The sequence below is a fragment of the Coregonus clupeaformis genome, chromosome 9 (assembly GCF_020615455.1).
Source record: "Coregonus clupeaformis isolate EN_2021a chromosome 9, ASM2061545v1, whole genome shotgun sequence".
Taxonomy (NCBI): domain Eukaryota; kingdom Metazoa; phylum Chordata; class Actinopteri; order Salmoniformes; family Salmonidae; genus Coregonus; species Coregonus clupeaformis.
In genome coordinates, this window is record NC_059200.1 from 9,776,354 (window position 1) to 9,800,607 (window position 24,254).

The 24,254-nt window shown below is 44.2% G+C and overlaps 1 protein-coding gene across 1 annotated transcript in view; it reads right to left on the bottom strand.

Annotated features, from left to right (window-relative positions):
* LOC121573713 (teneurin-1) overlaps positions 1-24,254 on the bottom strand; it is a 256,172-nt gene that overhangs the window by 87,073 nt on the left and 144,845 nt on the right. Inside the window, exons 6-8 of the mRNA XM_041885893.2 lie at positions 9,258-9,407; positions 2,880-3,088; positions 683-896 (exon numbers count right to left, since the gene is read on the bottom strand). Of these exons, the coding sequence (XP_041741827.2) occupies positions 683-896; positions 2,880-3,088; positions 9,258-9,407 (573 nt within the window). The remainder of the gene's footprint in view (positions 1-682; positions 897-2,879; positions 3,089-9,257; positions 9,408-24,254) is intronic.

A 24,254-nucleotide genomic window follows, 5' to 3' on the forward strand; every position in this document is an offset into this window, starting at 1 on the left:
AAACAACACAACCGTCCATGGGCTAGACAGAAACACATAGAAAAAATATTGTGCCAAACTCAGAGTATAATGAACACTTTTACTTTGTGCATCCATTGAGACATATAATAATCTAACATGTTGCATGGGTTACAATAAGGTAACAGATACATGGTCATAAAGACAAAGAGGAAACTGACATGTACAGAACTACACTGCCTTTAAAGACAACAATTCGTTTTAAAAGACAGAGCAAAAGCATTTCCAGGGGAGGCTGGAAAGAAAGAGCATTAGAAAAATACATTGGCTCATCTCTCAGCAGAGGCTTACAGACGGGTGACAAAAGGTCAGTCAATTAGGGATGACAGACTTTGCAGCACCTTGCAACGAGCAACAGAACTCAACCGTTTTGATGTTAAAATGGCAGCCTGTTTCACAAATGTTTTGTGGTGCAGAGAAAAAACGTTATAAAACATGTTTTTCTGTCTATTTGCAGCTATTGTATAAATGTTATAATTGCTTTGCTTTTTGAGTGCTTTTGTAACCACAGACTACATCCTGGAAATAATGTCACATGTACTGTCTTTTTCTTATAAGACTTCATTACTGCTCCCAAATATGATTGCATGGTGCTGCAATTTTCATTAGTAACTGACACTGTAGAGCACCTATTCTACTTTTTACACAATGAGGAGCCAATTACCGATGGCAGTGCTGAGAACAAGCACTTGTTCCATTTTCTTTCCATCGTTGTAGAATGCCAGGTACCAGGTTCCAGCATCCATGTACTCTATGAAGCCAGTCTCCTGGAGGGAGGCCAGGATCAGGTTCCTGGGAGAGGCGTTGGAATCCTCCGCCACCGTCTGAACCTCCTGTCTGATCAGCTGCTTCCCGTCCAGGAGCTTGACAAAGTCAAACTGCAGGAGGATGAGAAAACATCTGATTAAATATGAGGCAACGATTTGGAAGTCAAAAGCTGAGACATCACAAGCTTCTGGTTGGGTGTACTGACATGCCCTGACTGACAGGGTGTATCAGGGTTCCTCCAACGTCACAGCATGGATAACTATCTCTGGGAACAGGCCAAAATATGAAATCATCATGTGCTGTATCATATCCTGTCATCCATCTTAAAATAACTTGAACTTAACCATATGCAAAGCTCCCGAGCCACCTTTTGACTTTGCCCTTGATGAGCTTAATAAGGAGACAGGCCCCCATGCTGCATTGCTGGATTACCAGATGAGTAGGATATGACAGTAGCCCTGGGCGGGATGCAGTGCCTTAGCTGCGCCAGTGTCACTCATGTTTGTGTGTGCTCTTGGAGATAAGCCGAGACCAGGGCTGGTATTACGCTGCTGTCGGCTGGTGACTGCATGCAGCAAAGCCTCTCCGCCTGCCGGATTCAGAGGGACGTCTGTCTTCACCCCTCCACCCGTCCTAAATAATAAACCCAGGGCTGGGTGAGGCCAGGTCCCTAACTCCAATGACATGCCCCCAGGCCTCAGAATTATTCTTATGAGAAACAAATGCTCCCCTACGGAACAACAGGAAAACGATGTTTGTAATTCAGTAGAATCGCTGGGGCACCGTAGCCATCGGCCCCTGCATTTCAAATCATCAGCAATGCAAAGCAGCAGAGGAGGAGACAGAGGAGGGATCCCACTCCCTCCATAATTCACTTTCAGCCGGGGATCAGCACATGATGACACACTGAAGCGGAAATGGCCACTGTCGTTCCCGCTACAATCCCCTCGGCGCCAATAGTGACAAAATCTCATTGGAAGAAAAAAAAGTCTGAACTGTGCGTGCCGCCCAGGGGACTGACTCAGATTAATGACTAAAACATCCTATTAGGATTCATCATGCGGAAGCCTGCTGGGTTTACTGGGGCCGGTGAAACAGCTTTGTGACAGATGAGTCACTTGTGTGCAGGTCTCACCGTGACCCTGAGTGCTCAGCCCCATGACCTGCTGGGTATTCTATCAGCAGATGTAATGAGGGCCGGTCCGGGGGAACATATGTGTGACTGCATGCAGGGGCCAAAAACAGAACTGGGATCAACCGAATCAGCCGACCTGGCTGACAGAGACATCTAATGATGGTGTGAGATTAGTCAGCCCCATTCAGACAGGACTTGAATATGGTCCAACATACAGTTAGCAGGCTATATGCCAAGTGTGATTACTATAATGATTATGAGCATCCTTACGGAACAAAAAGGACGTCTGTGTTTAAAAAGGCACCTTTCAATTAGCATTAATTCATTGTTTGTCTGTATCCATGTACCTACATATGCAAAATAGTATGCAATAGAGGCAGAAATAAGAAGGATTTAATTGAATTGACAGGTCTTCATTTCTAGAATGATTTGAACTGTTAATCTTAGATAATATCTATGCTAAGAAGCAGTGATTATGCAGTTCAGGCATTTTACTGACATCACATTAGTTCCCCTAGATATTTCATTAACTGCATTCATTCCATAACAATAAACTACATACATTGAAACTCATTATGCATTTGACAAAAGTACTGGTAGGTAGCCAACAGTACTGTAGCTAATTCACTGATTGGTGAAGTGATCAAACATAACATAAAGGCACCACACCTGCTTGGTCCAATTTTCTATTGTGGGTTTCAATGTGGGTGAAGAGTGAGACTGAAGGATGACAGATGGATGGAGGAGGAAAGGTAGTTGTGCGTAGGGGCTGGGGTACACTCATTAGCATGGGGGGGTGTGGATCTGTGCATGTGTGGATCTGTGCATATACCTAGGTGTGCATATAGTTACTTATGTGTGTTGGGGTGTTTCAGTCATTGTATAGGTTGGTATGATCGTTTACATGGGAGTGGATGTAATGCTCTTGTGTGTATGAGGTAGGTAGGGTGTACAGTACCTGTGTGTGTGTAGGGGGGATGTTCCTCCGCCCATAGATCCCCAAGAGGGCATCCCGTGCCAGGGAGACGTTGAACTTGACATACTTAGGGTGGTGGATGGTGATATGGAAACGCCAGAACAGACCTGGGGGAATGGCCTGGATCACCTCGGTACCAATGTCCACCTCCCCTCGGTCTATCGCTTTCCCCCTCTGGAATAGCTCCTTATCTATATGGTGTGGGGAAAAAACACACAAATGAGAACAGCGGCTGTTGCTGCATGTAGATATTGGCTATCCCCCTTTACCTCTATCAGGCAGACTTTAATCTGTTTCATTTCATTGCCTCAACTAATAAATCCTCCTCTGTCCTTTGGGAAACATTTTATCCTCATTGTCAGATGAAGCCTTGCATCTGCTCAAACTTGAGCTAAACAACTGTGAACAGACACAGAAACGAACCACATCTAATATGGTGTAATACTATGGTGAATCCAGGAGAAGACCAGCAAGCTACCGGATGCTTGTACAAACACCTCCCACATCCAGGCATGAACTAATTATTCTGTGCTGATAACCTCTGGCGTGAGCTCTCTGGCAGGTACGCCAACCCATCAGGGTGTCACATTATTGATTCCCGCTCTCATGGTGGGTAACATGAGATCAGTTCTACTGTACACGTTAAGCTATATTCTATCTGTTTTGTGTCTTCTTACCTTCACATTACTCACTGTACAGAGCTCTGGAAACCACATGTTTTTAAATGTGCTTTTATTGTATGTATGGAACATTAAAAAGCATCTAAATCACATACATGTCTAGAGTCTAGTTATCGAATGACATGGATTGATCACACGTTAGCCTCGGCAACAACCTTTTGAAAAAGACTGGTTCAGTAATCATAGAAACTGGGCTCTTTTAGTAGAAAACCCCCCACCAGACTGGAGCAGGTGAACAAGGTAATGGTAGTGTTACTGTGTTGCTACCAGAATGGTTTTACTAGCTCAATCACTGTATAGCTGTGTGATGCTGTTCTGGAGAGGTGGTGTTTGGTCTGTGCCACTGCCACCACAGAACCCATCACAGGGTAATGAAGGCATATCTAGCTCATGCCTCTCCTGCAGGCCACCTCACCTGTCATTTACACTGGGTTCAGAGGAGGGGGCCGAAAATAAATTAGAAAAGTGCTTCAAAATAGTCTGACATACAAGCAAATTAATTCTCATAGCCTAAGGGCTATCCTGATAAAACAATTATTCCAGTAATCCATTTTCAATGAAACCGTCTTTTCAATTACAGTTATAATTGAGCCAATGCAAAATAATATGGTTATTCTATTTGCTGTAATCCCTCAGATATATGCTGAGAATAATCTAATTGCTATTCTAAAGAACATCTGCAAACCAATTACAGGACCAATTATATATAGAGGAATGGGCCAACACAACATGCTATGGGAAGTGCCCTCTAAAATATTTCAACCAACATCCCACCTCGTTTTAATGCTTCTCGTGTTTCTGCAAATGATATAACCCACTGGGCAAAAACTGGTTGAATCAACATGGTTTCCATGTCATTTCAACAACAAAAAATATATATGTGATGATGTTGAATCAACGTGGAAAACTGATTGGAATTTTGTCTTTTTTTCAACCAACTTTTAACCTAAAAAGGTTGGTAAAATTCCTAAAGTACCTACACGTATCATCATGAAATGAAACTGGAAGCAGTTTGAGACACATGGTTTTTAACATTGCCTGGAATAGAGGAAATTGAATGCTTTGTGGGTTAAAGCAAGAAGGTCTGATTCAGCTGATGATTGGATGGCTTTTAAACACCTCGGAATCAGGGTGTGGCTATGACCTTAAAGCTGAAAGCAGACCACTACCTCAAATCTACTGCTGATAATCTGAATAATCCTTTCAAATATTGGCAAGTAGTGAACAACTCCCTAAACAATTGCTGGTTGACTCACAGGTGGTAACTGAGAGAACCTCTATTCTGAACTCTTTTAATCAACATTTCCTTGATGCAGGCAGATTATTTGATAGGGTTAAAAGTCAACATGAGCCCCCTGTGAAATTACCTGACACTCCCGAGCACTCCATCTCCAGTTTCTCCTTCTCGCCCTTATCTGTCTCAGAGGTGTGTAGAGCCCTGAAAGCAATTGATGTAAAAAAAAATCCCCTGGCCCTGATGATCTAGACCTCCGCCTACTACAACTGGCTGAAGATATCATTGCTCCCCCTTTAACATACATCTTTAACCTCCCCATAAAATGTAATGAAATCCCCAAGTTGTGGAAATTATTTGTCCTACCTCTTTTGAAAGAAGGTGATCCCACTCTACTGAATAACTATCGGCCCATATCTAAATAGTCTGTTCTGACAAAGGTATTGGAGTCCCTAGTCAACAAGCAGCTTAAGGCCTACCTCCAGGAAAACAATATTTTGAGTGGTATGCAATCAGGTTTCAGGTCTAGCCACAGCACTGTTACAGCAACTTTTAATGTTTTGAATGATATTCATTGTGCCCTGGATAAGAAGCTGCATTGTGTATCTCTATTCATAGACTTGTCAAAGGCATTTGTGACAGTGGACCCCACTGTCTTGGTGCAGAGATTTAAGCGTATTGGGATTACTGGTCATACTCTGGAGTGGTTTGTGAACTACATGTCAAATCGAACCCAGTGTGTTAAGGCAGACGGTTGTCGGACACCGTAGAGTTGTGCTCGGGTGTGCCTCAAAGATACATTTTAGGTCCCCTGTTGTTTATTTTCTATATCAACAACATTGGGAGACATAATTGAGACAGCTGATGTAAATTTTTATGCAGATGACCCTTTTCTCTAGTCAAGTGGCAGCAGTTTGACTTTGACAGCAGACAGCTTTTAACATCATTCAACAGAATCTGTACGATTTTAAGCTTGTTCTGAATTCCTCTAAAACAAAATGAATGGTATTTTCCAATACTAATCACCCTGAAAACCATGTAATTACTACCTTGGAAGGACATTCTATAGAGCAAGTCAAAATGTACAAATATCTGGGAGTTTGGGCGGATGAGAAGTTGAGATTCACCACCCATGTAGAGAACATTGTCACGAAACTCAAGCTGCTGCATATTGGGTTTTATTACCGGCACAAAGCTTGTTTTTCTTTTGCTGCCAGAAAATAGTTGATTCGTTGTACTTTTCTCTCTGTGTATTTATGTGCAAGCCTCAAGCTCTAAACTGAAGGCTCTTGACTCTGTGTATCATGCAGCCCTTCATTTTGTCACCAATCAGAGACGTCTAACTCACCATTGTGATCTCTACAGTGCTGTCGGGTGGACATCCCTAGCAACACGCAGGCTCAAACACTGGTACATTCTTATTTATACTGAACAAAAATATAAACTCAACATGCAACAATTTCAATGATTTTACTGAGTTACAGTTCATATAAGGAAATCAGTCAATTGAAATAAATTCATTAGGCCCTAATCTATGGATTTCACATGACTGGGATTACAGATATGCATATGTTGGTCACAGATACCTTAAAAAAAGGTAGGGGTGTGGATCAGAAAACTAGTCAGTATCTGGTGTGACCACAATTTGCCTCATGCAGCGCAACACATCTTCATCGCATGGAGTTAATCAGGCTGTTGATTGTGGCCTGAGGAATGTTGTCCCACTCCTCTTCAATGGCTTTGCGAAGTTGCTGGATATTGGTGGGAAATGGAACACGCTGTCGTACACGTCGACCCAGAGCATCCAAAACATGCTCAATGGGTGACATGTCTGGTGAGTATGCAGGCCATGGAAGAACTGGGACATTTTCAGCTTCCAAGAATTGTGTACAGATCATTGTGACATGAGGCCGTGCATTATCATGTTGAAACATGAGGTGATGGCGGTGGATGAATTGCACGATAATGGGCCTCAGGATCTTATCACGGTATCTCTGTGCATTCAAATTGCCATCTCTAAAATGCAATTTTGTTCGTTGTCAGTAGCTTATGCCTGCCGATATCATAACCCTACCGCCACCATGGGCCATTCTGTTCACAACGTTGACATCAGCAAACCGCTCGCCCACACGACGCCATACACGTGGTCTACGGTTCTGAGGCCAGTTGGACGTACTGCCAAATTCTCTAAAACAACGTTGGAGGTGGCTTATGGTAGAGAAATTAACATTACATTCTCTGGCAACAGCTCTGGTGGACATTCCTGCAGTCAGTATGCCAATTGCACACTCCCTCAAAACTTGAAACATTTGTGACATCGTGTTGTGTAAGAAAACTGCACATTTTAGAGAGGCCTTTTATTGTCCGTAGCACAAAGTGCACCTGTGTAATGATCATGCTGTTTAATCAGCTTCTTGATATGCCACACTTGTTAGGTGGATGGATTATCTTGGCAAAGGACAAATGCTCACTAACAGGGAGGTAAACACATTTGTGCACAAAATCTGAGAGAAATAAGCTTTTTGTGCGTATGGAAAATTTCTGGGATCTTTTATTTCAGCTCATGAAACATGGAACTAACACTTTACATGTTGCGTTTATATTTTTGTTCAGTATATAAGGCCATTTTAGGAAAACTGCCATTTTATCTATCCTCTCTTGTAGCTTGAAATGAAAACACATACAAGCTCAGATCTCAATCTTGTTTTATGCTAACAGTCCCGAAAATTAGAACCGAGTATGGAAAAAGGTCCTTTCATTACTCAGCCCCCTGGTCTTGGACCTGGTGTCCCTGGAAGAGTTCAAATGAGAAATAGATTAACAGGTTGTTGAGACATGTAGTTGTTTCTAGTTGTCACCCGATGTCACTAGTTTGCGTTGCCTTGTGTAAGGAAAACAGGAGGTTAATGGCACCTTAATTGGGGAGGACGGGCTCGTGGTAATGGCGGGAGAGGAATGAGTAGAATGCTATCAAACACATCAAACACATAGTTTCCATGTGTTTGATGCCATTATGAGCTGTCCTCCCCTCAACAGCCTCCTGTTGTAAGGAAGCATGTTGTTTTACTTCACACACACACACACTCACTGTTTGTTTGCTGTTGTATTTCTGCTGTTGCCAGTTTCTTCTGTGCATGTTGTCGTTTATTTTTATTATTTTCTTAGCACCTGTCCCCACAGGAGCCTTTTGCCTCTTGCCGTCATTGTAAATAATAATTTGTTCTTAATTTACTTTAATGGTTAAATAAATGTTAAATAAATAAATAAAATAAAGAATGTGCCAATGTTCTAAGAAAATTCCCAGAACTTAGAAATACCAATGAAAGAGAAGAAAGAGAAAAATACATAATACTTATCTAAGGGGTTATAATTCCTTGTTTCAGCCTTCACTAAGGTAAAGGCCTAAAGTAGATATACTGTCATGTCATTGAGCATTCCAAGCACCGCTAGATACTAATCCTTTGTGTTTGTTTTGTAGAATAGGGAGGTTGTGAAGGGGTGCTGGCTGAAGGATCTATGTTCTGAAAGAGTTAACGATGATGCTGTGGGCTGTAGCCTGCTAGGGGATTAAGCCACGCTCTCTTACTTTAATTAACTGCCCATGAAGCTCCTCCTGATTACTTCATAGTCAATGCATGCTAATGTGACCCAGCACAGCTATGCTACATTGTACCAGCCACATAGTGCACATAGCCTTATACACTGTGTCAATCTAGCAGTACTACCTGCAGTGTTTCCTATTCCTCCGCTGTCAGAGGGCTATGATATGGAAATACTGAAACTCAGACACCAAGCTTTTACTGAGATTCATTATGTGCTTATGCAGGGGCAATCCAATATTTTCATAACTGATTTGATTTTAATCTACTCTTCAACATTGCCCTAGTTGCAGAGAACATTTTCTGGTTCACACACTTATAGAAATGGAATTGAATTATGTGGAATGGAACTGAATTATTTCACTCATTGCCAATATGGAATTGTCTGCGGTGTTTGGGACCCCAGGGTTGGTCTGGTGTTATTGGAATAATTATATTTCTCTATCTCAATGATTCTATGAGTTTATTTTTCGGAAGTGGGAAATTTCTATAATCAGATCTTTATCGTGCTAATGGAGGCAATGCCCTGCGAACACGAGGCGTTTTAACTCGGGGATGACCTGTGCATCACCCACCCACCTACAGTACCGCACTCCTTTATCTGAAACGCAATTCAGCATCGCACAAGAGGAAAATAATGATCCCTGTCGAAACATATTGCACCCAACATGCTGGTTATGAAACAACAGGTTTATCATGTAAACACAGAGAAAGACAACTAGGATGAGAGAGCCCATCAAAAACCTTCTGAGGTAAAACCCTTGCTCTAGTTTTTGTTGCGTGGTCTAACAGTGAGAATCAAAACCTAGAGGCTTCATAATATACATCTTTGCCCACCACCGCTTACCTTTGTTGGTGTTGTTGAGGCCGGGCAAACCGAAGGGAGTGAAGGTTATGTCTATGCTCTCTGAGTTTCTGTCCAGTTTGCTGAGTCCATTCTCATAGAGCTGCCCATCCACTGGCTGCAGGTGCCAGGTCAGCCCAAACAAGTGCACTGCTGTAGGGGAGAGCCATGGTTTAGCATGGGGCGGGAGGATTAGTGCTAGAAAGAGAAACTCAGGGCATTAATCATTCAAAACCTAAGAGTAAGACATCTGATTAAACCTGGCTGCAGCAGACACAGTAACTAACTACAGTATGGATGTGCTACTGGTTCCTGCACTTTGGCTGTACATTACAATTGTAATTATTTGACAGAGGACTAGTCATTAGGGCTGGGAGCGAGACACAGTAACATAGTGTTTCTAAGACATCCTGCTGCTCCTATGCTTATTACAACACCATAAAGCAATTGTACATCATTATCATGCCATTTTTCACCTTTGATTCATGTCAACTTCACTGACTTTTCATCTACTACATCCAAATGTGATGAAACAAACCAAAAAAGCTTAATTTTTTACTAGATATAAGACTGGTAGCTTACAGTATGAGGTTCATGAAATCTATTTAATGGAATATTGATAAGTAGCCATCTAATCTCCAAAGAAAGGGGGATAAACTATGTGCCTCTCTAAGTAATGGATTAAAGAAAACCAATATGGTCAAAATTAAAAATGTATTTCATGTGCGGCTACGGAATGGAATGAATTGAGAAAGATTCAAAAATTAAATTCCCCCACCACAATGTTTGGCTCATCATTTCCAATGCGTCAAAATAGAGATCCCTTATGTAGTTCCATTCCCAGTAATCCAGGGAGCATTTCTAAGAATGGCAGAGCCAGTTCCCCACTGGGATAATTTGGAAGTAATTTAAATAGTTAAAAGAATTCAAGAAAGTTCAGTAATTTAAACACATCACACCTCTAATGGTTTCCCAATCTACAATAGGCAAATCTTTGCATTAGGATGCACCACAACACTAGGCGCTATAATAACGTAGGAGTGGTTAAACAAAGGTGAACAATGTGCCGGACCCCAGAAAGACTAGCTGTCGTCATGGCGTCAGCTAATGGGTATCCTAATCAAATCAAAATCAAACCAAACAAAGGCATAACACACACAGAGACATGCAATAACTACACTGAACAAATATATAAATGCAACATGCAATAATTTCAAAGATTTTACTGAGTTACAGTTCATATAAGGAAATCACATGACTGGGAATACAGATATTCATCTGTTGGTCACAGATACCTTTAAGAAAAAGGTAGGGGTATGGATCAGAAAACCAGTCAGTATCTGGTGTGACCCCCATTTTCCTCATGCAGCACGACACATCTCCTTCGCATAGAGTTGATCAGGCTGTTGATTGTGGCCTGTGGAATGTTGTCCCACTGCTCTTCAATGGCTGTGCGAACTTGCTGGATATTGGTGGGAACAGGAACACGCTGTCGTACACGTCGATCCAGAGCATCCCAAATATGCTCAATGGGTGACATGTCTGGTGAGTATGCAGGCCGTGGAAGAACTGGGACATTTTCAGCTTCCAGGAATTGTGTGCAGATCCTTGTGACATGGGGCTGTGCATTATCATGCTGAAACATGAGGTGATGGCGGCAGATGAATGGCACGACAATGGGCCTCAGGATCTCGTCATGGTATCTTTGTGCATTCAAATTGCCATCGATAAAATGCAATTGTGTTCGTTGTCCGTAGCTTATGCCTGCCCATACCATATCCCCACCACCACCATGGGGCACTCTGTTCACAACGTTGACATCAGCAAACCGCTCACCCACACGACGCCATACACGCACGCTATCTGCCCGGTACAGTTGAAACCGGGATTCATCCGTGAAGAGCACACTTCTCCAGCGTTCCAGTGGCCATTCGAAGGTGAGCATTTGCCCACTGAAGTCGGTTACAACACCAAACTTCAGTCAGGTCAAGACCCTGGTGAGGACGACGAGCACGCAGATTAGCTTCCCGAGACGTTTTTTGACGGTTTGTGCAGAAATTCTGTGGTTGTGCAAACCCACAGTTTCATCAGCTGTCCAGGTGGCTGGTCTCAGACAATCCCGCAGGTGAAGAAGACAGATGTGGAGGTCCTGGGCTGGCGTAGTTACACGCGGTCTGCGGTTGTGAGGCTGGTTGGGACTTACGGCCAAATTCTCTACAACGATGTTGGAGGGGGCATATGGTAGAGAAATTAATATTAAATTCTCTGGCAACAGCTCTGGTGGACATTCCTGCAGTCAGCATGCCAATTGCACACTCCCTCAAAATTTGAGCGATCAAATCAAATCAAATTGTATTTGTCACAATGCAAATAGTCCGGGTATGCATTTGATTAGCTGTTCAGGAGTCTTATGGCTTTGGGGTAGAAGCTGTTAAGAAGCCATTTTGGACCTAGACTTGGTGCTCCGGTATCTCTTGTCGTGCGGTAGCAGAAAGAACAGTCTATGACTAGGGTGTCTGGAGTCTTTGACAATTTTTAGGGCCTTCCTCTGACACCGCCTGGTATAGAGGTCCTGGATGGCAGGAAGCTTGGCCCCAGTGATGTACTAGACCGTACGCACTACCCTCTGCGGTCGGAGGCCAAGCAGTTGCCATACCAGGCAGTGACGCAACCAGTCAGGATGCTCTCGATCGTGCAGCTGTACAACTTTTTGAGGATCTGAGGACCCATGCCGAATCTTTTCAGTCTCCTGAGGGGGAATAGTCTTTGTCGTGCACTCTTCACGACTGTCTTGGTGTGTTTGGACCATGATAGTTTGTTGATGATGTGGACACCAAGGAACTTGAAGCTCTCAACCTGCTCCACTAAAGCTCCGTCGATGAGAATGGGGGCTGTAGCGGAGCCGGTTGAGAGCTTCAAGTTCCTTAGTGCCACATTACCACAATCACAATTGTGTCATCGGCAAACGTAATGATGGTGTTGGAGTCGTGCCTGGCCATGCAGTCATGGGTGTACAGGGAGTACAGCAGGGGACTGAGCACGCACCCCTGAGGGGCCCCCGTATTGAGGTTCAGCGTGGCAGATGTGTTGTTACCTACCCTTACCACCTGGGGGCGGCCCATCAGGAAGTCCAGGATCCAGTTGTAGAGGGAGGTGTTTAGACCCAGGGTCCTTAGCTTAGTGATGAGCTTTGAGGGCATGGTGTTGAATGCTGAGCTGTAGTCAATGAATAGCATTCTCACATAGGTGTTCCTTTTGTCCAGGTGGGAAAGGGCAGTGTGGAGTGCAATAGAGATTGCATCATCTGTGGATCTGTTGGGGCGGTATGCAAATTGGAGTGGGTCTAGGGTTTCTGGGATAATGGTGTTGATGTGAGCCATGACCAGCTTTTCATAGCACTTCATGGCTACAGACGTGAGTGCTACGGGTCGGTAGTCATTTAGGCAGGTTACCTTAGTGTTCTTGGGCAAAGGGACTACGGTGGTCTGCTTGAAACATGTTGGCATTACAGACTCAGTCAGGGACAGGTTGAAAATGTCAGTGAAGACACTTGCCAGTTGGTCAGCACATGCTCGGAGTACACATCCTGGTAATCCATCTGGCCCTGCGGCCTTGTGAATGTTGACCAGTTTAAAGGTCTTACTCACATCGGCTACGGAGAGCGTGATCAAACAGTCGTCCGGAACAGCTGATGCTCTCATGCATGCTTCAGTGTTGCTTGCCTCGAAGCGAGCATAGAAGTAATTTAGCTCATCTGGTAGGCTCGTGTCACCGGGCAGCTCGCGGCTGTGCTTCCCTTCATAGTCTGTAATAGATTGCAAGTCCTGCCACATCCGACGAGCGTCGGAGCCGGTGTAGTACGATTCAATCTTAGTCCTGTATTGACGCTTAGCTTGTTTGATGGTTCGTCGGAGGGCATAGTGGGATTTCTTCTAAGCATCCGGGTTAGAGTCCCGCTCCTTGAAAGTGGCAGCTCTACCTTTTAGCTCAGTGCGGAGGTTTCCTGTAATCCATGGCTTCTGGTTGGGGTACGTACGGTCACTTTGGGGACGACGTCATCGATGCACTTATAGATGAAGCCAGCGACTGATGTGGTGTACTCCTCAATGCCATCGGAAGAATCCCGGAACATATCCCAGTCTGTGCTAGCAAAACAGTCCTGTAGCTTAGCATCTGCGTCATCTGACCACTTCTTTATTGACCGAGTCACTGGTGCTTCCTGCTTTAGTTTTTGCTTGTAAGCAGGAATCAGGAGGATAGAGTTATGGTGAGATTTGCCTAATGGAGGGCGAGGAAGAGCTTTGTATGCATCTCTGTGTGTGGAGTAAAGGTGGTCTAGAGTTTTTTTCCCTCTGGTTGCACATTTAACATGCTGGTAGAAATGAGGTAAAACGGATTCAAGTTTCCCTGCATTAAAGTCCCCGGCCACTAGGAGTGCCAGCTCTGGGTGAGCGTTTTCCTGTTTGCTTATGGCCTTATACAGCTCATTGAGTGCAGTCTTAGTGCCAGCATCGGTTTGTGGTGGTAAATAGACAGCTATGAAAAATATAGATGAAAACTCTCTTGGTAAATAGTGTGGTCTACAGCTTATCATGAGATACTCAACCTCAGGTGAGCAAAACCTCGAGACTTCCTTAAATCAAATTTCGTGCACCAGATGTTGTTTACAAATATACACAGACCGCCACCCCTTGTCTTACCGGAGGCAGCTGTTCTATCTTGCCAATGCAGCGTATATCCCGCCAGCTGTATGTTATCCATGTCGTCGTTCAGCCACGACTCGGTGAAACATAAGATATTACAGCTTTTAATGTCCCATTGGTAGGATATCTGTGATCGTAGTTCGTCTATTTTGTTATCCAATGATTGTACGTTGGCTAATAGGACTGATGGTAGAGGCAGATTACCCACTCGCCGTCGGATCCTTACAAAGCACCCGGACCTACGTCCCCGATATCTCTGTCTCTTTCTCATGCGAATGAGGGGATTTGGGCCTTGTCGGGTGTCTGAAGAAAATCCTTTGCGTCCGACTCGTTTAAGAAAAAATTGTTGTCCAGCACGAGGTGAGTAATCGCTGTCCTGATATCCAGAAGCACTTTTAGGTCATAAGAGACGGTGGCAGAAACATTATGTACAAAATAAGTTACAAATAACACGAAAAAACACACACAATACCACAATTGATTAGGAGCCCATAAAACGGCAGCCATCTGCTCCGGCCCCATTCTAAACAAGATCTGTGACATTGTGTTGTGTGGCCTTTTATTGCCCCCAGCACAAGGTGCACCTGTGTACCTTGTGATCATGCTGTTTAATCAGCTTCTTGATATGCCACACCTGTCAGGTGGATGGATTATCTTGGCAAAGGAGAAATGCTCACTAACAGGGATGTAAACAAATTTGTGCACAACATTTTAGAGAAATAAGCTTTTTGTGCGTATGGAACATTTCTACGATCTTTCATTTCAGCTTATGAAACATGGGACCAACACTTTACATGTTGCGTGTATATTTTTGTTCAGTATAAATTCAAAACAAAACAGAAACACCTAACTACCAAAGGGAGAGAGGAGAGCAGGATAATTAGCAGCTAACTACTATACCACCCGTTTCATAAGCCTTAACAAACCACTAACCCAGCATGACTCCTCTGCACTGATTAGCCATGGTGGAGAGAGAGTGTGTTTTTCAGAAAGGTGCTGCTCTGTATAACAGCCATTCACTCACTAGTGCAGCATTTAGATACGCAGATCAATATAATTCACCCCAGACTGCTTCAAAGCATTTTCCTTTTCATCTGTTTTTAAAACGCAGCTAGGCCAGTCATATTGGGGGAAGGTCTTAAAGAATGCCTGTTGAAAAATATAGTTTTTTTTAAGCAGCCAGCTGAGAGGGAATGCCTAATTAGAGTGAAAGTAGTTCACACCAATTTGCATCTGTTTTACATATTCAGTGGAAGAATAATTGATTGTACCTGCTTTTAAAATGTATAATGCATATAATGATTATGCAGTTTAGAGGGAAGAATTAGATTAAACTCTTGTCCTCTACTTGGGTAGACCCAGAGAAACAGACAGCTGTATAGTTGTCATGACATTGAGAGAGAAACATATCGCCACAATAATAGATAAGAGTTTTGTTTGGGGTCTGCCAATAATGAGGCAGAGATGATTTGATTAGATATTCTCTGTAAATAAGAAAGAGAGGGAATGTTTGGCTCAGGAGTCAACTACAGTGTCCTCCTTATTAAGCTGCTTTGATGTCACGCCCTGGCTCTGGGGACTCTTATATGTTGAGCCAGGGTGTGGATTTTCTATGTTTTGTTTTCTATGTTTTTGGTTCTAGATCGTGTTGATCTATGTTGGCCATGGTGGTTCCCAATCAGAGACAGCTGTAGCTCGTTGTCTCTGATTGGGGACCATACTTAGGCAGCCTGTTTTCACTAGTTTGGTGTGGGATCTTGTTCCGTAGGGTTTTGTGTATAACCTAGGACTTCACGTATCGTTTGGTTTATTGTTTTGGTTCGTGTGTGTACACAAATAAAGAATGTACGCTTATCACGCTGCGCCTTGGTCTGCTTCATCTGTCGACGATCGTGACAGAAGATCCCACCACCAGAGGACCAAGCAGCGTGCCCAGGAGGAGAAGTTGGCGATGTCCCAGGTGGGCGAATGGTGGTCTTGGGAGGACATATTCGCGGGCAGAGGGCCATGGGCAAAAGTAAATGCCCAGGCAGGAGAGGAGAAACGGCGCTAACCGTGCCGACGACGGACACGCGAGAGGCAACCCCAAGTAATTTTTTTGGGGGGGGCACACGGCGTGGACGACGGGGCTGCTGGAGGCAGCTACAGGACGAATCGGCGGACTAGGAGAGGAGGCCACCAGGTTTGGGGGGCTGGAAGGGTGGTTGGCGGAGCCTAGAGGTAGAGCAGAGCCAACTCCCTGTACTCAGGCTAGGCAGCGTGAGACTGGGCAGGTTCCGTGTTATGCGGAGCCACGTACTGTGCCGCGAGTGTTCCGGCACAGTCCTGTACGTCCTGTGCTAGCACCACGCACGTGTCGTGCTAAGGTGGGCATGCAGCCAGGACGGAGTGTGCCGGCTCAACGCTCGTGGCCTCCGGTACCCCTCCTCGGTCCCGGATATCCTGCGCCAGTGCCACGTGCTGTAGTGCCAGTACGAGTGCACAGCCCTGTACGTCCTGTGCTGATGCCTCACACAGATTATGTGGAAATAGGTATTCAGCCAGGACGGGTTGTGTCAGCTCTCCGCTCCAGACCACCAGTCCGTCTCCACAGTCCAGCCCGGCCTGTTCATGTCCCTCGCACCAAACCAGTGGTGCGCGTCGCCAGCCCGGTCCGCCTGTTCCTGCTCCCCGCACCAAGCCTGTGGTGCACGTCGCCAGCCCGGTCCGGCCTGTTCCTGCTCCCCGCACCAAGCCTGTGGTGCGCGTCGCCAGCCCGGTCCGGCCTGTTCCTGCTCCCCGCACCAAGGCTGTGGTGCGCGTCGCCAGCCCGGTCTGGCCCGTTCCTGCTCCCCGCACCAAGCCAGTGGTGCGTGTCGTCAGTCCGGCACGGTCCGTGCCTGTTCCACCGGTGCCTGGTCAGCAGCTCCACACCGGAGCCAGAGCAATCCGCTCCACCGGTGTCCAGTCCAGCTCCGGCCAGCGGGACCAGACCAGGGGCGCTACGGGGGGGTAGAGAGAGAGTGGTGGTCACGCCCGGAGCCGGATCCGCCTCCGAGGCGGAATGCCCACCCGACCCCTACCCCCTTGTGTTTGTGTGGCGCGGTCGCAGTCCGGGGGTACTGTCACGCCCTTGCTCTGGGGACTCTTATATGTTGAGCCAGGGTGTGGATTTTCTATGTTTTGTTTTCTATGTTTTTGGTTCTAGATCGTGTTGATCTATGTTGGCCAGGGTGGTTCCCAATCAGAGACAGCTGTAGCTCGTTGTCTCTGATTGGGGACCATACTTAGGCAGCCTGTTTTCACTAGTTTGGTGTGGGATCTTGTTCCGTAGGGTTTTGTGTATAACCTAGGACTTCACGTATCGTTTGGTTTATTGTTTTGGTTTGTGTGTGTACACAAATAAAGAATGTACGCTTATCACGCTGCGCCTTGGTCCGCTTCATCTGTCGACGATCGTGACATTTGAACTATTGTCTTGTAACTTGTTAATTGATTCAGGCCAAACCGTATAATCACATTATGATCCTCTTGTTGCTAATAAACAGAAATAATAATCCCTTACAATAGTTTTTGCTCTACAGGAAAATAAATGGACATTGAAAAATAAATGATGAATCAACAAAGTAATGTATTCTCCAATGCACCAACACAACCCAAAACTAATATGCTGTGTACAAATTAGGTCTGGTGTAAAAGTACAACATATACATTTTAGAACTCTACCCAGTGTTTCCCATAAACACATGATAGTATGAGATGTGACTTTTAAAGGACCATAGACCTAAATAGCTACTTGCACCTTCAGGTCTTTCCACCGCACATTTATGATGAGTCTTATTCCAATTTAGAGGCATAAAGTAGAGCAAACCCAGTGCTAAATGCCTAAAGCATCACACTGCCCAATTATGTTTTATCAATAGCTGTTATCCTTTGACAGGCAACGCTGTAAACTTGTCAGTGAGTGTGCCCAGAAAGAATGAAATCGCAAAACACACGACCCGCATGTTTGGAGGGCAAAATTAGGTTATGTTCAACAGTTGACCCACCACACTGGGTCCCCACGACGATACCATTGTCTTAAAGTAGCTACAAATCAGGGCTTTATCCATGTGATAGTGAGATTACTGGGGGCATCAGTTTGCATTACTCTGTATTGGTGCCCTGCAGAGATCTGTGGGAAGACTTTGGCGAGGGGTAATGAAAAGCAAGCGCTGGATTGGATTCTCAGCAGGGGGCTGGATGTGCAGGATCCAACACCACTCTTATTTCAAACAGACCGGGAATCCAATGAGTATTTTTCTAAACGCAGTTCAGTTCACAGACTAAAAGCATCACATGGAACTGGCTGCCTCCCACACCATATTAGCTAACGAGTTACTATTAGTAGTACTAGTAGTGGTACAACTGAGCAGTTGCAGTAGTAATAGTTGAAGCTGGGTAAAGTAGTATTTACTTCCACTGACTTACAGTGCATGTTTCTACAACTTGATTGGAGTCCACTTGTGGTACATTTAATTGATTGGACAATATTTGGAAAGGCACACACCTACCTAAGGTCCCACAGTTGACAGTGCAATGTCAGAGCAAAAACCAAGCCATGAGGTCGAAGGAATTGTCCGTAGAGCTCCGAGACAGGATTGTATCGAGGCACAGATCTGGGGAAGGGTACCACAACATTTCTGCAGCATTGAAGGTCCCCAGGAACACAGTAGCCTCCATCATTCTTAAATGGAAGAAGTTTGGAACCACCAAGACTCTTCCTAGAGCTGGCCGCCCAGCCAAACTGAGCAATCGGGGGAGAAGGGCCTTGGTCAGAGAGGTGACCAAGAACCTGATGGTCACTCTGACAGAGCTCCAGAGTTCCTCTGTGGAGATGGGAGAACCTTCCCGAAAGACAACCATCTCTGCTGCACTCCACCAATCAGGCCTTTATGGTAGAGTGGCCAGACGGAAGCCACTCCTCAGTAAAAGGCATATGACAGCCCGCTTGGAGTTTGCCAAAAGGCACCTAAAGGACTCTCAGACCATGAGAAACGAGATTCTCTGGTCTGAGGAAACCAAGATTGAACTCTTTGGCCTGAATGCCAAGCGTCACATCTGGAGGAAACCTGGCACCATCCCTACGGTGAAGCATGGTGGTGGCAGCATCATGCTGTGGGGATGTTTTTCAGCGGCAGTGACTGGGAGAGTAGTCAGGATCGAGGGAAAGATGAACGGGCCAAAGTACAGAGAGATCCCTGATGAAAACCTGCTCCAGAGCACTCAGGACCTTAGACTGGGGTGTACAGTGGGGCAAAAAAGTATTTAGTCAGCCACCAATTGTGCAAGTTCTCCCACTTAAAAAGATGAGAGAGGCCTGTAATTTTCATCATAGGTACACGTCAACTATGACAGACAAATTGAGAAAAAAAAATCCAGAAAATCCCATTGTAGGATTTTTAATGAATTTATTTGCAAATTATGGTGGAAAATAAGTATTTGGTCACCTACAAACAAGCAAGATTTCTGGCTCTCACAGACCTGTAACTTCTTCTTTAAGAGGCTCCTCTGTCCTCCACTCGTTACCTGTATTAATGGCACCTGTTTGAACTTGTTATCAGTATAAAAGACACCTGTCCACAACCTCAAACAGTCACACTCCAAACTTCACAATGGCCAAGACCAAAGAGCTGTCAAAGGACACCAAAAACAAAATTGTAGACCTGCACCAGGCTGGGAAGACTGAATCTGCAACAGGTAAGCAGCTTGGTTTGAAGAAATCAACTGTGGGAGCAATTATTAGGAAATGGAAGACATACAAGACCACTGATAATCTCCCTCGATCTGGGGCTCCATGCAAGATCTCACCCCGTGGGGTCAAAAAGATCACAAGAACGGTGAGTAAAAATCCCAGAACCACACGGGGGACCTAGTGAATGACCTGCTGAGAGCTGGGACCAAAGTAACAAAGCCAACCATCAGTAACACACTACACCGCCAGGGACTCAAATCCTGCAGTGCGAGACGTGTCCCCCCTGCTTAAGCCAGTACATGTCCAGGCCCGTCTGAAGTGCATTTGGATGATCCAGAAGAGGATTGGGAGAATGTCATATGGTCAGATGAAACCAAAATATAACTTTTTGGTAAAAACTCAACTTGTCATGTTTGGAGGACAAAGAATGCTGAGTTGCATCCAAAGAACACCATACCTACTGTGAAGCATGGGGTTGGAAACATCATGCTTTGGGGCTGTTTTTCTGCAAAGGGACCAGGACGACTGATCCGTGTAAAGGAAAGAATGAATGGGGCCATGTATCGTGAGATTTTGAGTGAAACCCTCCTTCCATCAGCAAGGGCATTGAAGATGAAACGTGGCTGGGTCTTTCAGCATGACAATGATCCCAAACACACCGCCCGGGCAACGAAGGAGTGGCTTCGTAAGAAGCATTTCAAGGTCCTGGAGTGGCCTAGCCAGTCTCCAGATCTCAACCCCATAGAAAATATTTGGAGGGAGTTGAAAGTCTGTGTTGCCCAGCGACAGCCCCAAAACATCACTGCTCTAGAGGAGATCTGCATGGAGGAATGGGCCAAAATACCAGCAACAGTGTGTGAAAACCTTGTGAAGACTTACAGAAAACGTTTGACCTGTGTCATTGCCAACAAAGGGTATATAACAAAGTATTGAGAAACTTTTGTTATTGACCAAATACTTATTTTCCACCATCATATGCCAATAAATTCATAAAAATCCTACAATGTGATTTTCTGGATTTTTTTCTATTTTTGTCTGTCATAGTTGACGTTTACCTATGATGAAAATTACAGGCCTCTCTCATCTTTTTAAGTGGGAGAACTTGCACAATTGGTGGCTGACTAAATACTTTTTTTCCCCACTGTAATTAATAACTTCACCATGCTCAAAGGGATATTCAATGTCTGCTTTTTTACTTTTACCCATCTACCAATAGGTGCCCTTAGCGAGGCATTGGAAAACCTACCTGGTCTTTGTGGTTGAATCTGTGTTTGAAATTGACTCCTCGACTGAGAGACCTTACAGGTAATTGTATGTGTGGGGTACAGATGAGATAGTCATTCAAAAATCATGTTAAACACTATTATTGCACACAGAGTGAGTCCATGCAACTTATTATTTGACTTGTTAAGCAAACCTTTACTCCTGAACTTATTTAGGCTTGCCATAAGAAAGGGATTTAATACTTATTGACTCAAGACATATCAGCTTTTCATTTTGATTAATTTGTAAAATTATGGAGTATTGTGTGTAGGCCAGTGACACAAAATCTTAATTTAATCAATTTTAAATTCAAGCTGTAACACAACAACATTTGGAAAAGGTCAAGGGGTGTGAATACTTTCTGAAGGCTCTCTATACAGTAGGACCAGAACCCAAAGAATTATGCCACTATAATTTCAAAAGGAGGATGGAATTGCATTGATTTGCATTAAAGCTATGGGACACAGTCACCTACAGTAACATTAGCAGCAACTCATCTGAAAGTAAAGACCTGCTTAATCAGGTGAGACCCCATATTGGCACGGTAACACCAGAGGACAAAACATGAAAGGTTTTATTTTTTTATTTTATTTAACCTTTATTTAGCTAGGCAAGTCGGTTAAGAACAAATTCTTATTTACAATGACGGCCTACACCGGCCAAACCCAGACGACGCTGGGCCAATTGGGCACTGCCCTATGGGACTCCCAATCACGGCTGGTTGTGATACAGCCTGGAATCGAACCAGGGGGTCTGTAGTGACGCCTCAAGTACTGAGATGCAGTGCCTTAGACCGCTGCGCCACTCGGGAGCCCAAAAGGTAAGTCATACTTGGCTCTTTTTGTCAATATAGCTGCCAGTATGCAGACGTTTGACACTTTGTACTGTTAAAAAGGTGTTCTCTAAGGAACTGAACCAGAGCCAGTCAGCTCTGGTGGGCATAGTGGCAAAAATACACTATTAAGGTTATTCTTACCACATTATCATGGCAGATTGATTTTTGTGTTCATTATTACCAGAGCATGTTTCAGTATGACATATAGCCTCTGCCTATGGTCTCTATTGTTGACCAATACTAGGAAGTGGTTCATTAAACATGGTTGAGTACGGGGAAAAGATACTTCCTAATACCAGTGTGATTAGTATTAGTCCTACACCTACTGTCCTCAAAGTCAATTCTGAGCTTCAGGAGAGGTGTCAGTTCCAGTAGATTGGCACTTGATCTAAACTTCCCTGTACTGGGTGAAATAATTCACTGCCTACCCCCTGCACCCCAGCCTCCGCTCTCTTCAAAAAGGGCATTGTTTGGTTTATAGAGCCGCGACCAGAATACTAATGAGACACTGAAGAGAAAATGAATCGATCAATACGATCACAATGAGGCATGAAAGGTCTGCTACCTTCAAGGCAAGTCGCCTGGAATCATAAATTCCTTGGCTGCCCAGTTCCCTTTCAACACAGAGACTCTGACTCGGACCCTGTGACATTACTCAGTCTTATTGATCCTAACACTTTTCAGTCTGTTAAACCAATACCACAGCTGACAGCTATCCTTTACAGTGCCCTAATGAACTGAAAAAATCAAAACGTTTAATTTTCTCCCAGGAACAGTGTTCCCCTTTCTGAGTCGCAGTCTGTCAATACACCTTGGAGAGAGATATCTAAACTTCATTAGGGCTTTTCCTTTACTCAATACCAAAAAAACTCTTCAAAAGGTAGGTGAGTTTTATTGCTTATAAGTTATTGCACTAATAAACAGGTTAAGTGTTGCAGTTAGAAGAACCGCTGTGGGATAACTCAATCACAGACACAGAGGAGGAGAGATAAATGGAGACAGAAGAGGAGAGAGAAAGGGGTGATGGAGGTGGTTGAGGTGGCAGGGGAGACATTGTTCCTTCCTGCATTGACAGCGTACTTACAGGCAACGGTAACTTTCTCTTCAGCGCATATCACCTCTGGGTATGTAGGTGACATTTTGGAGTATTTTAATTAGCACCAGGTTGTCCCCTTAGTGAATTAAGAGTGTTTCTGAGGAGAATGAAGTAGTTGGTATTTACTCCCAGTCAGTCAGACAGTGTGGCTTACCGTGCTATATCAGCAGTATGCCTGCATGTTCTTCTATTTCTCTCCTTTCATCATTCATTCATCGCCCTGGGGCTTGTGTGCCTTCTCTAAGTATGACACAATGACATGTCACCGTTGTCTTTGAGGCATTCCTCTCATTATGTTGTGTGAAGTCAAAGGAAAATTCAGTTGCAGCTTAAATAGCTGTATGGTGGGGGTCTACAAATTGTCAAATGCAGATTGTCCTGGATTGTTACTGGCCCCACCACCTACTAGATTTCTAAGCTTTCTGTTCAAACAGCAATGCATTCTCTTTAGAAACGTGTGTTTAGTTATTTTACTGACAACTTCCACAAGTGGAGAATAAAGTGAGATGTGCCCTACCCAAGCGCCAGTGTGTTACCTTTTGTTTTAATGTTGTGCTAGAATTGGAACATATCACAATAATTTGCAAATCAGTTACAAATTATGATACATTCACCATATGATTTGGCAAAATGTGCATAAATGTGCTTGGGATGGAGTCTTATGAAGACAAATATTGTCAATTTAAAGAGATGGATGTATGCTCAGCAGTAAACAAAGCAAATCGCTGAAATGCAAATGTTACAACTGGCTGCTCCAGCCCAGCCACTGCTGTCCTGCTGTGACTACAGCAAACAAATACCATGCTGATGTCTCTTCTGGGGTCTGGACTAGCATTAACCAAAACAGATAAATACAATAGATAAATAAATAACATGGTTGATCACACCAATGGTACCATCAAGCAAAGCCATAAAGGCACAGAGTGTCAAGGCACAGAGAGAGCCATGTTTTCTGTGATTTGTGATGACTGGCACCTTCCATGTTCACTGAGATTTGTGATGTTTCACCACCGAGCAGAGACTTGTGGGTAATAGATTTTCCACCTTTGTTATTTCTTTGACATGTTTATGTACAATAGCAACATTATTCGTGATGACAGTACATCTGCTTGTTTACGATTTGGACTGATTGCCTAATAACTAGATGGAATTAACATATAGCGGCTCATTTCAAAGCTGTTTGCCACTATTTCAAACTCCGGAAATTACTCAGCATTTTATTTATGTAGCCTACTACTGTAGCCATATGGATTTGTATTTTGTCAAATCAAAATTGGTAATGTAGAATTTAAAGTAGAAGAATGAATAATAAGGCAGAGCTGATAAGATGCAGTCAACATTTGTTAGACAGCGGGGGATTTACAATCCCGATCCCTCGCATGCACGCTAT